Source organism: Rattus norvegicus, chromosome 2 (genome assembly GCF_036323735.1).
Source record: "Rattus norvegicus strain BN/NHsdMcwi chromosome 2, GRCr8, whole genome shotgun sequence".
Classification (NCBI taxonomy): domain Eukaryota; kingdom Metazoa; phylum Chordata; class Mammalia; order Rodentia; family Muridae; genus Rattus; species Rattus norvegicus.
This window is the reverse complement of record NC_086020.1, coordinates 233,689,228-233,701,973: the sequence shown is the minus strand read 5'-3', so window position 1 is coordinate 233,701,973 and position 12,746 is coordinate 233,689,228. Positions and strand designations below refer to the sequence as shown.

Here is a 12,746-nt window from a genome sequence, read left to right as displayed (position 1 = left end):
GAGCTTACAATGAGTTTCAATTTGAGCTTGGTGGACATTTCCTGAGTAGTTGAGGTTGAAATGATGTGGCGCTTATTTTGTGCAGAAATGGCGGTGCTCTAGTTTCGGGACCTCAGTGGCAGCTTCTTAATGAGTCTGCAAGTGTTCACGCAGCAGCACATGCCTGGTGTTCACCACAGAGTAACACTGAGGGTAAAGGGGATTATTACATGTTTTGCATCATTAACAAGCAAGCTACTGCTTTGCACTGGCAAACTGAACATGTTTAAAAATAGCCTGATTTCAAATGCTGTCCAGATGTTAGGACAGTAAGAACACAGTTTGGTGCCGGGCTAATTCGTGTTCTGTTTGTTACTGCATTTCAGTCGGAGGAGTGAAGAGTCACATACTTGACTAGTCAGTCTTGGGTTTTCCTGAAGAGTTAGTGTTTTGTGGCATCGATGAGTGCTTTCTCCATATCAGGTGCTAACCTGTTTCTGTCAGATGTTTTACTGCTAAGCTTCCCAGGTTTTTATGACACCAGTAAAACAAACCTCTTGTAACCTTGAGAGCTATTAGTCTTTATTAATTACTTTAAAAATAGCACACACCAATGACCAAACATTTAAAAGTTTAAAAGGATATAGTTAGTGAATAGCTTAGCTGTCTTTTACGCAAAGCATCAGGACTGTGGGTTTTTAAATGCTTCGAAATGATTGGCTAATTTGCCAGTTTTATGGGTATCCCATCCACATTTGTGTTGAATCAACAAACAGGAGACATTTTAAAAGCAAGTGCTGATTACATCATTATTAAGATAGCAAGTAGCTATTCCCTGTATAGTAAGGAGTCTGGTTAGCAAACCAATGGCTCTGAGAGTAACTGTTAATAACTACGTAGCTGTTCTTGTAACTAATAATGATTAAGGCATTTTAAAAGAAATTTAAATCCTCCTTCTGTCTATAAATTATTGCTCTTGGCACACTGCTCCTTTCTGCTACACTTTTACTCCATGAGGAACAGAATAGGGTTTTTTTTATATTCCTGACTGGAAACAAGCTGTTTTACATGAAATAGATTAAGAGATTTGCCTTTGACCATCCCCATGTCCTGCATTATACTGTGCCACTGCTCTCAGGAGGTAAGTCTTTTGTGTATCCTCTATTAATTTCAATTTTCTTTGGCTGCAACTTTAACAGTTTGTATGTGGTGTTTTGTAGAATCTCCTCAAAAGATGCAAACATTAATGGTATCTTCAAATAATGGTGAAAATGCTTTTCTCTTTACAGAAAGCACACGTGACAAAGTTAGTGTCTACGTCACTGGGAAGCAGATGTGGTGACTTATAAATGAGCAGGCAGCATGGATGCTCAGCTTTTGCAAAAATTAACTTAATGTTGCAAAAGATTTGTACTTTAGAAAAAACCGCAGTGTTGGTAATAAGTTTGGTTTGCATTGCTGCTTTAACAAGTCGCCGTACGGTAGTAGTTGTATTGCTAAGCTATGTGTAAGATGGGGTAGGTTTGCTGTGCAGTGGCTAAAAGTTGAAATGCCTGGGGAAATTAATTCTAATCAGTCAGTCAAGACTGTTACAAGATAAAGATAAGCTAAAAATTTTACCAGTAGTAAGTAATATATACAAAAGCTGAATTATTTCCAAATTGATATCAAAAGTCAGTATTTCCAAAGAAACCTTTGTGATATTTTGGAGTATTAAATCCGAAAATGTTACTGGCAGGTTTAGATATGTCTGTGCAGTGTGTGTGTTTGCATGCCAGTTCTGGAAAGTCCGTGTTAAAATTACTCAAAAGGCATGGTCGACAATCTGCTAAATGTTTCAGATAGTAGGCATAGACATTGAAAACCTGACATTTTTGTTTTTCTTAATTCATATTGACAGTAAGTAAACTGACTAGTGATGGCTATCTGAAAAACTAGATTAAAACTAAATTGTGGTAACAGCTTAGCATTTCTGTATTAATTGAGCTGTGATTATTCTGAACCTATACAGAAATTTCTTTTACTAATGCACCACAGTAAAGTCTGTTTGGAAATAGGAATTGTCTATTGTCAGACATATTCAAGGGAGTTAGTTACTGAATTGTTACAACACCTTCTTTCTAATTGTCTGCAATCTACTAATCTAATTAACCCCAGCACATTAGTAAGATTCTCAGACACCCTAAATTATTGTCAATTTAAAGTTAACTGATTATATATAAAATCTGACTAGTTAGTAGGCTGCAGTGTAGCACATAATTTGTTTGAAAAAAAAAGAAACATGGCACTTGAATAAAGCATTCTTTTTTTTTTTTTTTTTTTTTTTTTTTTTTTTTTTTTTTTTGGAGCTGAGGACTGAACCCAGGCAAGCGCTCTACCACTGAGCCAAATCCCCAACCCCCGAATAAAGCATTCTAATAAAGAATGGAAACATATTAAATAGATAGCTTCAGAGCTCAGAATTCAGATCTATTAAGTTGTGGGCTATTACCCTATATTTTACTGTGTTTCTAAATACTGGTAACAATCCTATTTTAGTTGAGTGACCAGGAATATATTTTCTTGTCACACGTCTTGTTTGGGAGCTAAGATTTGATCCTGAGCCAAATTTGGTTGTGCCTTCCGATATGTCTGTCTCCAGATGTCTTTTTGTCAGTTTGATTTGGTGCAGCCAGGAGACCGCAGACTCACTGGGATTCTACCAGTGAGTTAGTACGCTTGGGCTACACTTCGAAAGCACTTTTCTTGAGTACCTGTGCCATATTTGCTCCTACCAACCAGTATTTGTCCGGCTTTCAAATACTTTACAAGTAGCCCTTGTAAGAAGTCTGAAGGGCAGGAAGATTTTACTGTAGAAGAAAATGTGCTCTTCCCATAACGTGGGGAATGGGCCCCTTAGCTAGTGCAGGCCATCTGGCGCTCCCACGTCATTGCTGCGTGTAAAGCATATCTGTTTGAGCATATTTTCTAAAATATGTGAACGTATTTGTTGATTATTCCAGTCGATCTCTTTAGGTTGAAATCAGTCATCTATCTGCTCATGATCTTCAAGCACAGGTCATTGCCTCTATAATTTCATGTTAACACAGAACCATTTCCTCTCAACTCTTAACTGTTGTAGTGTACATCCACGGTTGTAATGAGAGCTTATGTTGCAAAGTGATAGTCCTCTAGTGTAGTGTTGAGTGTGCTTTGCTACCACAGTTCTCCACCTGTGGGGTAAGGGGGCAAATGATTGTTTCCCCAAGGTTGCCTAAGACCATAGGAAAATACAAATATTTACATTATGATTCGTAACAGTAGCAAAATTATAGCTATGAAGTAGCTACGAAAATAATTTTATGCTTGGGGTCACCAACCAGAGGAACTACGTTAATAGGGTCACAACATTAGCAAGGTTGAGAAGCAGTGCTTACCCTTGTGAGAAAAGTAGGGTAGTACGGGGATCACCTTATTTCTGTGTTCAGTCTCCTTTAGTGGAACTGATCCCTCTGTTGGGTTTTTGCTGAGTCAGCATGTAGAAATACCATGGCTCTGCCCAGTTTTAACATTAAAGCTGGTGGGTAGTTTCCCTCACTTTGTTTATAATGCATTTCTACTCTAAACTTTAATGCAGAGTTGAAGAACCAGCTTGTTCTTCATAGCAATATAGAATAATGGAGCACAGGTGCATTTGTATTTAATAATTTTGCACATGTTAGGCTATGTAATGAACTGTATTTTAAAATTTCCCCTTTTCGGGTATTAACTGAGTTCTTTTACCATATCAACTCAGATATACCCTTTTGAGCAGTAATTCTACCCCCTGTAATACAGAGCTATGTAATTCCCACGTGCTCCTGAGTTCCTGGTGGCAGTCCTGAGTAGAAGGGAGAGATGATAACGTTGGTAAAGAGCCCACTATTCCTAGTATGCTGTCCTTTCTACATTTTCATCAACGGCTGTATTTATAAGAGAAAATGTAGTGTAACGTCCTTTTATGTAGTCAGTGTGATTTATAGGAAGAGATTTTTGTTCTTGCTAAGATACTTCTATATTGTGAGACTGAACAGTTTCCTTTCTGATTTTAAAATCCATCCTTAAACTGATCTCTAAGTGATACATCAGATTATATTTTATTATGTGCTTTTATAGGAAAATAACTGAGTTCATAACAAAATAGTTTTTCTAAGAACTTAGGCATTAAAAGAAATACATGGTTCTTCCTTGGTATTTAGGAGTTAGGACTTGAACTAACATCAGTGCATAAAGCCTTTGTCAGCGTTTTGTGGGATAAAAGCAGCTGTTAAACTGCTGTCCTCATGGTAGCAGTGCAAGAGTTTGGACTGACGCAGTGCCCGCTTGTCTGTGGTTCCATAGTTATTTTGAAGCATGGTTTGTGTGCCATCTCTTAAATTGTTTTGGATTCTGCTGTTTCATATTCTCTCCCTCTCCCTCTCCCTCTCCTCCCTCTCCCTCTCCCCCTCCTCCCTCTCCCCATCCCTTCCCCCCTACCCCCTCCCCTCCCCCTCCCCTCCCCCTCCCCCTGTCTCATTTCCCATCTCCTCGTCATCTATGCTTCTGTCACCCTGGAATCTCCCTGTCTCCCCTGTCACATCTTTCCTGTGTGCACTCTCTCTCCTCCAGTAACCCTGGCACTGTGTAAGTACCCACCTGATGGTTTGTCTTGTAATTTTCACCATTCTCTAACTTCCCAACTTACCATCCCACCAAATAGTCTTAGGATCATCTCTTTGTAAGAATTTTCAAATGCGTTAAGCAATATTTGCCTGGGGGTGGGGAGGGTTCACACTAGAAGCCTTTATAGGAATCCATGGGTGTGTTTGGAATGCCCTCATCCCCACAGTAGAACACTTTAGTAAGGCTCACTAAACAGAGTGGCTAGCATTACATGCATCAAGCCCTATGTAATTTAGGTGTCCCCTTTTAGTATTGTTTTAAGAAATAACTATAAATGACTTTCCTAATTTGAAGGTCTATATTTTGAAATAAATTACTTGCTCTCAAAAGTTCAGTTTTTTTCTGCTTTAAAAGATTTAAAATACCTTATTTTTAAAAAATCTTTAATTTTATTTTAAAAATATTAATGACTTTAAAATCATCGTATTAAATTTACACTGAAGAAGTACTAGGTAAATGTTTAGAAATGTTTTGTTATTTAAGCTGAGACTTTGAGGCTGTGATGGTAAATGCCATGAGGGCTACGATGTATATTCTGTAAATATATCATGGTAACTACTTCATGGTATTGTGTTGATATTCTTTGTTCTTACCTTGAAGCCATTGTATCATGTCTTTATAGATGGAACTCATATAGAGGCTAAAGCGAGTCATAGTTCCAAGACTCTAGATTCCACCCCTGTCAGTGCTTGGCTGGGTGTGACAGCACACACCTATAATTCACTTAATATAATTCTAGTACTAGAAGGTGAGGCCAAGAGGATCAGGGTCAGAGGATCAGCCTCCATTACCTACCAAGTTTTGAGATCAGCCTGGGCTCTATGAGAACCTATCTAATTAAAGAACTTATACTTGACATTGGCAATAATTTAAGAATAAACAGTTCTTAGGAACTAATTAAAGAGAAGTTTAAAATTAATAAGCTTCCTATCTGCTACAAGTTTTTCAAGAACTTGTATAAAATTAAGAGCCTTTTAATATATGCCAAAGACTGTTTATATAAATAACTTCTTTTTCTCAGTCTCTGAAATTTTTGTTTATTCTTAAAAGGATTGGTTGTTGTTCAGTATTCATAAATATTAAGTAGTTCACCTTCATAATCATGAAATATCACTGTAAATTATGTGTCTTGCTATTTTCTGCACAAATATTGATTCTTCTATTACGTATGTCTGTGACCTGTAGTCTGAGCTCAATTTTAGCTGAGCTCATTTCATATTCTTACTAAAGAGCTACCACTGATGTTTGTGGGTCATGATCTGTGAAAGCCATCTACATACATCATTGTGGGAAGCCATCGACACACATCATCTGTGGGAAGCCATTGACATACATCATCTACCTTATTTATTCCTCAGAGCCACCTTTAAGACACAATCCCCAATTTTCAGGTCTGAGACTCAGCGCAATTAAGAGACTTCTGTAAAACACATCGAGCAGAGACCCCAGCCCTTCAGTCTGTCCACATGAATTCAGAGCAGTGCTGTTAAGTTGGAATAACTTGGTCCTGACAACTAGACTCAGGTCTAATTGGCGTGACAATTAGAAAGCTTACAGTCCTGCCCTGCGGTAGTTTTCTATGGTGTTAGCCTAGCAGGTCTCACGTCTGCATCTGGACACATTTGGAGCATTGTCTCTACTCACGTCTTAGGACAGCATTCTACCAGACAAGACTTGAGCTCGCTTTGTTTTATTTTCTGAAATTAAACCCATAGCTTCCAATATCTGGCATTTGACATATTTCAGGAGAAGTAGGAAATACTTATTTTGTTCAGTTGATCCTGAGATGCTAAGTAATGTATATCATAACTATCTTAATTTTTATGCCATATTAATAAAACCATGAAAGTTTTTGACGAACTCAGTGTTTGAATACCATCCTTTCCTTGTCTTTGACATATGTGGTCAAACTTAATTCTCACAGCACCACTTTATGTGGTGGTGGTTTCTTTTCTTTATTAATGAAAAAGCCGGCTCAGTGAGATGGACCTGTCCAGAGAGTGATGGAGGCAGAGACTCAACCCTGGCTCCGTAGAGAAACTGACATGCTCACTGTGCTGACCCGGATCATGGCTGTCTATAGGACTGAAGATGATGTATATCCAACAGAGACAGTTGTAGAAATAACACATGTCCCTTTTCAAAATTAGATTTGAAATTGCTAATTTATCCATATAAACCATTCTTGGTTCTGGAGCCTAGTAAATATACAAAATCTAATTTGTAAAAGCTAATCAATTATAGCATTCCAGAAGAAATATTCATATAGAATGGCTAAATATAAATTGATTTATGTAACCCAGTATGAATATGACAATTTCACGTTGTTGGAATTTTTATTGCCTCAGGCTTTCCATTGTCTGTTTTCCTCATTCTTTTTCTTTCCTTTTCTTCATGTTGGGAATCTTTCCTCTGCTGCCTCCTCTGTCACTTAACAGGAAAATTCCACCCAAACGGTAATCTTTCTTTCCAGTACAAGCCTTTAGCACTGTTTACTCTAACCTGTACGTATATTTTACCACTGTGTCTATTTAGAAGGGTATTTTAATTGAGTATATTTACACAAACAAACTATGTATATAAAAGGAATATTGAGAAGTAAATATATAATTGATAGCTTACAAAAATATTTTTATCATCAATGAAATTTAAATAATTATTGATTTTTCCCTTTTTTGTAGCCCACCAAGAAAACACATCGTGGAGCGCAACACGGAGTTTTATCACATACCCACTCACAGTGATGCCAGCAAGAAAAGGCTGATTGAGGACACTGAGGACTGGCGCCCACGGACTGGAACGACACAGTCTCGTTCCTTCCGAATCCTCGCCCAGATCACTGGGACTGAGCATTGTGAGTGAGCTTCTGGAGGACATTGGAGGGGAATGGTTGGGCTCTGATAGTAAGATTTGGGCTTATCTGCAGTTACAGAGAACAGCCCTGGCAGAGATCATATTTAAACTATGTTGTACAAAAGAAGATGCCAGTCCAGGGAGTTGCACTGGAAAGAGGGCATGCGTACTAGCCTTGGTGTCTAGCCAGTGTAATAACGATATGGATTTGTTTCAGTTGTCTGTGAGGGTTTAACATTTGACATTTATGCCGATAATTATGGAAGCTATTTTGAAGTTAAAAATTTCTAAAGGTTAATTTTGGATCTGTTTACATTGCAGTGAAAGAATCTGAGAATGACAATGCGAAGAAGGCAAAGTAAGTCTTTTTTTACGAATTGGATGCTTTCTTTTTGTGAATGGTCTCAGTTTGTGGTCCTCAAACTTTCAAGTGTGATGCTGCACTTTTGTTGCCTTTGTAAATAGAAACTAAGGACTTAACCCATAGTGCCTTTCCTGTGACCTAAATGTGAAGCAACAGATTTGCAGATTAGCTGGGATTGTCTGGATTTTATGTCTAAATCGTTTTCTGTGTAATACTGAAGTAATGAATTGGCAAAGGATATTTTGCTAACAGTTCAGATCTCCGTGAATGGGTTTCTGTGCTGTCTTGGACTCCCTTTATTTGGTGCATAAAAAAATATTCCCAGGAGGACTCTGCAGACTAATTTCTGTATTTCCAAAAGCTGTCTACTTCTAAACTTTTGCTATTTTTAACAAAATGGCTGTCTGAAATAATTAAGCTTTTGCAAGGCATGTTTTTCTGCATGTTGAAATTAGTACAGAGAACCTTTTCCTTCCACCTCCTTATGCCTCTTCTACCACTCTTCTTTTATTTCCACAGGGAAAAGATACCCCTTCACGTCTTTAGTCCCAAATACACAAAATTACGTGACTGGCACCATGAAGTTTCAGCACGTGCTCTTAATGTACAGTGACTCTGAGCCTTGCTCCCCCACCTAAGCAGCTGGCACATACCTCTCATTCACATTTTCTTTCTTCCATCTCATAGCAAAATCTGTTTTACATTTGACTCGTGAAAACTAGAACAATTGGTGTGCTTTCCTAACAATTTCCAGTTGTGAAACTCAGAAGACTGAATATGCTGTGTCCTAATCAGTAGCTCACAAATACAAAACCAAAGGATGGAAAGGCCTGACCCCTTCAGTGTATTTACACCTAGTCTCACTGCCCCAGTCATGACCTTGGTACAGGCCGTCTGTTTGCAGGGTTGGTTGGTGGAAGCAGAGGTAGATGAACAAACAGTGTCCTTGTCCAATTGGGAAGTGAGCCCCTTAGGCTGTTACATTTCCTCAGTTTACTTTCAGGTTCATCATTAAGGAACGCTCAAAGTTGACTGTAAATTCTCCCAAGACAGCAAACATGGGAAGGCAGATTCAGCACAGACGACTAGTAGAGCTCATCGTAGACCTAGGCGATTGAAAAACTGTACTGTTTAGGCGACTATCAAAACAAAACAAAACAACAACAGAAAAATATTTTACCCTTGCTTGCAGTGGGGAAACAGTATTCTTTTACTTTAGTTAATTTTAAAGATCCTGTTATCTACTAAAGGAAGTATATATAAGGCAGTGGATGTTTTCATGCTTTACACAACTTTTAGGTGCCAACAGTAAGACATGTAGAAGATAGCTTTGTTGCTTCTTTATATTGGAGGAAAATGGATAAAATCAGTTTCAGTTTAAATGTTTATGATACTGGGGAGATATTTTTGGGGTTATAAACTACTGTGCGTGTTGTTGCTGCTGTTCTTACAAAGATATATTTTGGGCAGTATAGGGAAATGCAATATATCTGATTATAAATGCCTTCTGCCTTGTAATTTAATATGTTATATATTAGATCTAACCTTGGTAATAAATGCACTTTGACGTTTGGAGAGAATTGTAATAAAGTTGTCTGCACCTCTGCTCTATACTTGTTTTCTTTCTTTGAGGCTGGTGACCTGCTGTCCTGGACTTGTTAAAATGTTACCTGTAGGATCAGTGACTACCTGGTCTTTTCATTCGGGAACATTTACTCCATGAAGTTACCAAAGTGGGGATGTGAAACATGGCACCAGCCTCCCTCCCCTTTTGTCCTCCTGAGTTGTTAATTGTTTAAAGCAGATTCTTATGTGAACAATATGTGACCTGTCTTCCTGTGACAAGCCAAGTCTCTCTGTCTGTGACAGTGACTACTGGGGTTCTTGCCTACACTCAGAGACCAGTTTTTCCTTTTTCCTGTATTACTGACTTTTATATCTTCATAGACTAGAACTACTGTGGAGGGTAAAACAATTAACATTAATTTGGTTAGTGACTTGCTATTATGCAGCATTTGGCCTATCACGTGCATTTAAAAATAGTTCTAGGATTTAGGTGCATTCCCCATCATGTTAAGGATGTCCTTTTATTGGAGCATTTTCTCAGATATATGAGGGCTTGCCTACTTGTGTTTTTATGATCTTGACATTATTCCCAGCTTTTACCCTACCTCTGACCTCTGAAAGAAACTCATTCTTAGACCAGGCTTTTTGTGTCTAATAATTGCTTGGTGATTTAAAAAAACAATTTCTGAAAGAAGATTGAATTAGAATCACTTAAAAGAAACCCAGATTTCATGAGAAAATATAGAGGTTGAAGAACTATTAGAATTTTAGATAAATATTTTTCCTAATACAATGGACATGTGTAGAACATATTTTTTTTTTTAGTTGAAATAGATTGTGTTGGAAAAAGAGTACCTTGCCTGATTTCAGTAGTGTCGAATATATCATCAGAAGGGCAGATGACCACAATTATCTGCATGGAAGCGTGAGTCACCTCCAGCAGCATCAAGACAATGTTCCATTTCATCTGCCAGAACTTGGATTCCTGAGCCCAGTGACTCTTCTGGGACAGTGTATATTCCTAGCTTAAAAATCTAGCCAGGCCTTCTAAAAGTTTATAAAAAGTATTTTGTAAGTGTAGTTACCTGATTTATAACTTGTCTCTCTTATACAGATTTCATCACAGGCTCCTTTTCAATATGAATTAGGAAGTTACTCTCAATAATTCTCAACATATTTTCACATAGTGGTTTACTAGTCAGAGTATGGCATGTGCCTTTTGTGTCCATGTCCCCAAATATATTCCTCTTGCAAACAAAGACATACTTTGTTGTCATTATGCTCTTTAGGAAAGAGTGTGTGTGTGTATAGGTACATTAGCTTGTATGAATAATGTCATTAAATTAGGATACAGAATAGCAGTCCTTTTTTTTTTTTAAGTATAGAATGAATTAGGTTTTCTTCAGACAAATAATTTTATCCTTGCTTTGTTTTTGATGTGATTTTTGACCATTTCCCCCTTGGCTCATGCATTCTGTGCTCATTCTTACAATTGAGTAGTTATTTGAACACCAGGCACCAATCTTTCCTATGGATACCCTGGTAATAAGGGATAAGTAAATGGTCCAGGTAGTTTTAGTACTAGATCATAGAATAGGCTAATAAGAAACAGATTTGGCTGGGCTAGGGCAGATTGCTGGAGATTATGTGGCTCTCTGTGGGCTTGGCCTAGTGCTGACACTTTGGAGAGAGTAAGTAGGCTGTATGAGGGCCTGAGTGTCTGAGGAAAGGAGACAGGTGACAAACAGGGTGCAGGTCTGTGGATAGGGGAGCAGGGTTCAGCCAAACCTGTGGAGGAAACAGGTATGAAAGCAGAATTCATAAGCATGTGAGCAAATAATACTTATTCCAAGTTTAACTACTTCAGTAAAATTCAAGGTGAAGAACCAGGATATGCCGGGGTGCTGGCAACTTTTTAAATAAATACATGCCAAGTAGTATGTCCAACACTGACAGTTAACTTAATATTTTTTTATTGATATTTGATGAAGATTGTAGGGGAAAAGGCTTAGGTGCACCATCTTCATACTATGTATAGAACTGAATATGCTATGGAACACAGATGACATACAACACCACAAAGTTTGAAGGTCTATGGCCTACAATCCAGGACCCATAATTTAGTTGGTGGGTTTAACGATGCTGTCCTCTCTCCACAAAGCTGACTTGAGTTATTCTTTTTGTTCCTCTTATCCAACATAATTTCATGATGCAATTTAGTATTTCCTTGATAATTTCTTGAAAAATATCCATTTGCTCTGGCTGCTGTTAGAAACAGTGAGAAATGGAGCCATCAGTGCTGGGTTCACACTCAGTTTTGTTGCTGACTGAGTTTCCACTTCAGCAGAGGCTGATCGCTGTTACTGGATATGTGTTGGCCAGGCAGCCTTACTCTGATTCACCCCAGTGAGCTGATTATCTTGGTGTGGGGGATGTAGTGGTAAAAAGGCTGATGATTTCAGCCCACTTAGAGACAGTTGGTAATGTCGCCTGCATCTCTGGGACTGCCGTGGTAGGTCAGCAGAGGTTGCCCCAACCCTGAATGGCCCAAGGCTGAATGCTTAGCCCTGCTACCTGACTGCTTTCTTTTATAGCTCTCGACTCTTCCTAGTAGGCGCCTTCCATGCTCAACTCTGAAACCTGGTCAGCAGACTTGGTTACACAGGTTCAGCAGCACGGTCCTCCTCATCATCTCTGTCTTCAGTCTCCCATCCTTACTCCTTGATCTTCAGCACAGACCAGAGCCACAAGATTAAAGGAAGTCTTTGAAGTGAAAGCTTAGTTAGGGTACATGGAAGTTGAAAGGAGATTCATTTACTTTTCTTTGCCTTGAATCAAAAGTGCTTCTTTGTTCATTACATTATAGGCCACCTAGACTTAATGAATGGGTAAAGGTCTTTAGAAATAAGTGATAAAGCTGTGTCGATAAAGCAATAAAGAAAGGAAAATAACTGTGTATGTGTAGTGCATACCTGAAATATTACAAGTTGAATGTTGTAAATTTAAGCCTTCAGCATTTTAGAATCCTAGGCATTTGTCTTTTGATGAGCCATTTAATAAATTTTATCTGGGTGTGTCTGTTCTCTGTACATTGTTAACTGTTCCTCCTATCCCTCCTAGGGGTGATGCTACCATTCCCTGTCCCTTCGTAATGTGTTGCATAGCATGCAGGCACACAAGGTCAGGGGGTGCTTCTCAGAGAAGTCACTGGATAGCTTTGAATGCACAGAATAGCCCAACCAATTGAAGACTTGTCCAGCCTTCAGTGCCAGTCCGTGATACTGAGAACAACTGGCCGGAGCGC

The 12,746-nt window shown here is 38.5% G+C and overlaps 1 protein-coding gene across 24 annotated transcripts in view; it reads left to right on the top strand.

Annotated features, from left to right (window-relative positions):
* Positions 1-12,746, top strand: part of Pdlim5 (PDZ and LIM domain 5) — a 168,105-nt gene that overhangs the window by 91,609 nt on the left and 63,750 nt on the right. For 8 of the 24 annotated variants that reach the window (XM_063282478.1, XM_063282477.1, XM_006233419.5 and 5 more), the window contains 2 exon segments: positions 7,341-7,513; positions 7,834-7,870. In XM_063282478.1, the coding sequence (XP_063138548.1) occupies positions 7,341-7,513; positions 7,834-7,870 (210 nt within the window). 24 annotated transcript variants of the gene reach the window in all.